Consider the following 1340-nt stretch of genomic DNA (forward strand, 5'->3'; position numbering starts at 1 on the left):
TGTGCCAGGAGTCTATCCGACGGCGGCTGGAAGAGTAACAGCGTCACCTGGAACTGCTTCAGCAGCAGCTGCTCCAGGAGCAGGCCATGCTACTGGTAACGCCCCGCGCGGCCCCACCCCGCAGCTAGGGCATCCCGAGCTGGGCAGGGCCCTGCCGACCCTCTGGGCCCCTGTGGCCAGTGCCACAGGGCTGGCCAGCTCTCACTGACACGTCCTCTGGGCTCCCACTGCTGTTGGGCACACCTAGAGGCAGCTTTTCATCCCTTCTTTCCCGTTGCTGAGTTCCCTGTTCTCATTCAGTAGATAGACAAGGTTTTGCACAGCACACCTGGCATTTGGTGAACAAGCTAGGATGCTGAGAGTGGAAGGTTCAAGGCTCATGCCTTAGGGACTTTTACCTAGACTCTCGCAAGTGTCTTTTGAAGCCACCGAAGCCAGCATCTCCGGGGGAGGGGTTTCTCTCTACCTGTCCAGTGACCTTATGCGTAGTGGCACGCGGTCAGATTTTCCTGCAGGTAATCCGCCATTCTGCATCCTGGCTGATTTGCTTTGTCATGAAGCCAGCGTCAGCTCACGCTGTCCTGGGGAGAAGTGGAACCAGGGTGAGGCGGCCGCCCCAGGGCCCTGGACTGAGTGTCCCCTCTCCCCCCAAGGAGTGTCGCTGGCGGGAGCTGGAGGAGCACCGGCAGGCAGAGCGGCTCCAGAGGCAGCTGCAGCAAGAACAAGCCTATCTCCTGTCTCTACAGCACGACCCCCGGAGGCCGCCCCCGCCGCCAGACAGGAGCAAGGCTGGCCTGCACGAGCCCAAGGCCCCGCACGAGCCCGCTGACCGGGCCCGCGAGGTACGGTGGGCGCCCCTCGTCCTGTGCCCTCCCCAGGGGGTGGTGGGCGGTCAGGGGCTGGGAGGGGCCCCTTCTCTGCTTGGTGTTGTCTCGAGAGGACCCAAGCGCCTCTTTGACGGTTCCCAGACCTAGACGGGAAGACAGGAGGTTGTGTGGCAGCATCCTTCTGTCCCCGTACACGGGGGGACGGTGGCCTGCTCAGCTGTTTTCCCAGAGCTGCTGAGTGAATGAAGCGTCCCTGGGCCTGACTCACTGGATTTTCGGTGATAAGGGTTTATTTTCTGAATTGGGGCATGTGGGCTCCCAGGGCCTCTGGCAGGGATGTGACAAAGCAAGACGGTTGCTAGGATATGGGCAGGATGGACTGGGCGGCCCGTAGGGTATGGATGCTGGCCCGTGGCGGGCATCCTCCAACCAGGCCCTCATGTAGCACCTTCTAGGAGCAGATGTCCTGCTTGTTCGGCAATGCCTTGATTTTTGCTGGAATGAAACATGCTC

The 1340-nt window shown here is 61.3% G+C and overlaps 1 protein-coding gene across 1 annotated transcript in view; it reads left to right on the top strand.

Annotated features, from left to right (window-relative positions):
- The window catches only part of MAP4K4 (mitogen-activated protein kinase kinase kinase kinase 4), a gene marked incomplete at its 5' end in the record, with an annotated part of 149039 nt that overhangs the window by 119712 nt on the left and 27987 nt on the right, over positions 1-1340 (top strand). Inside the window, 2 exon segments of the mRNA XM_010829864.1 lie at positions 9-95; positions 747-842. Coding sequence (XP_010828166.1) covers positions 9-95; positions 747-842 — 183 coding nt within the window.

Source organism: Bison bison, unplaced genomic scaffold (genome assembly GCF_000754665.1).
Source record: "Bison bison bison isolate TAMUID 2011002044 unplaced genomic scaffold, Bison_UMD1.0 scf7180017864508, whole genome shotgun sequence".
Lineage (NCBI taxonomy): Eukaryota > Metazoa > Chordata > Mammalia > Artiodactyla > Bovidae > Bison > Bison bison.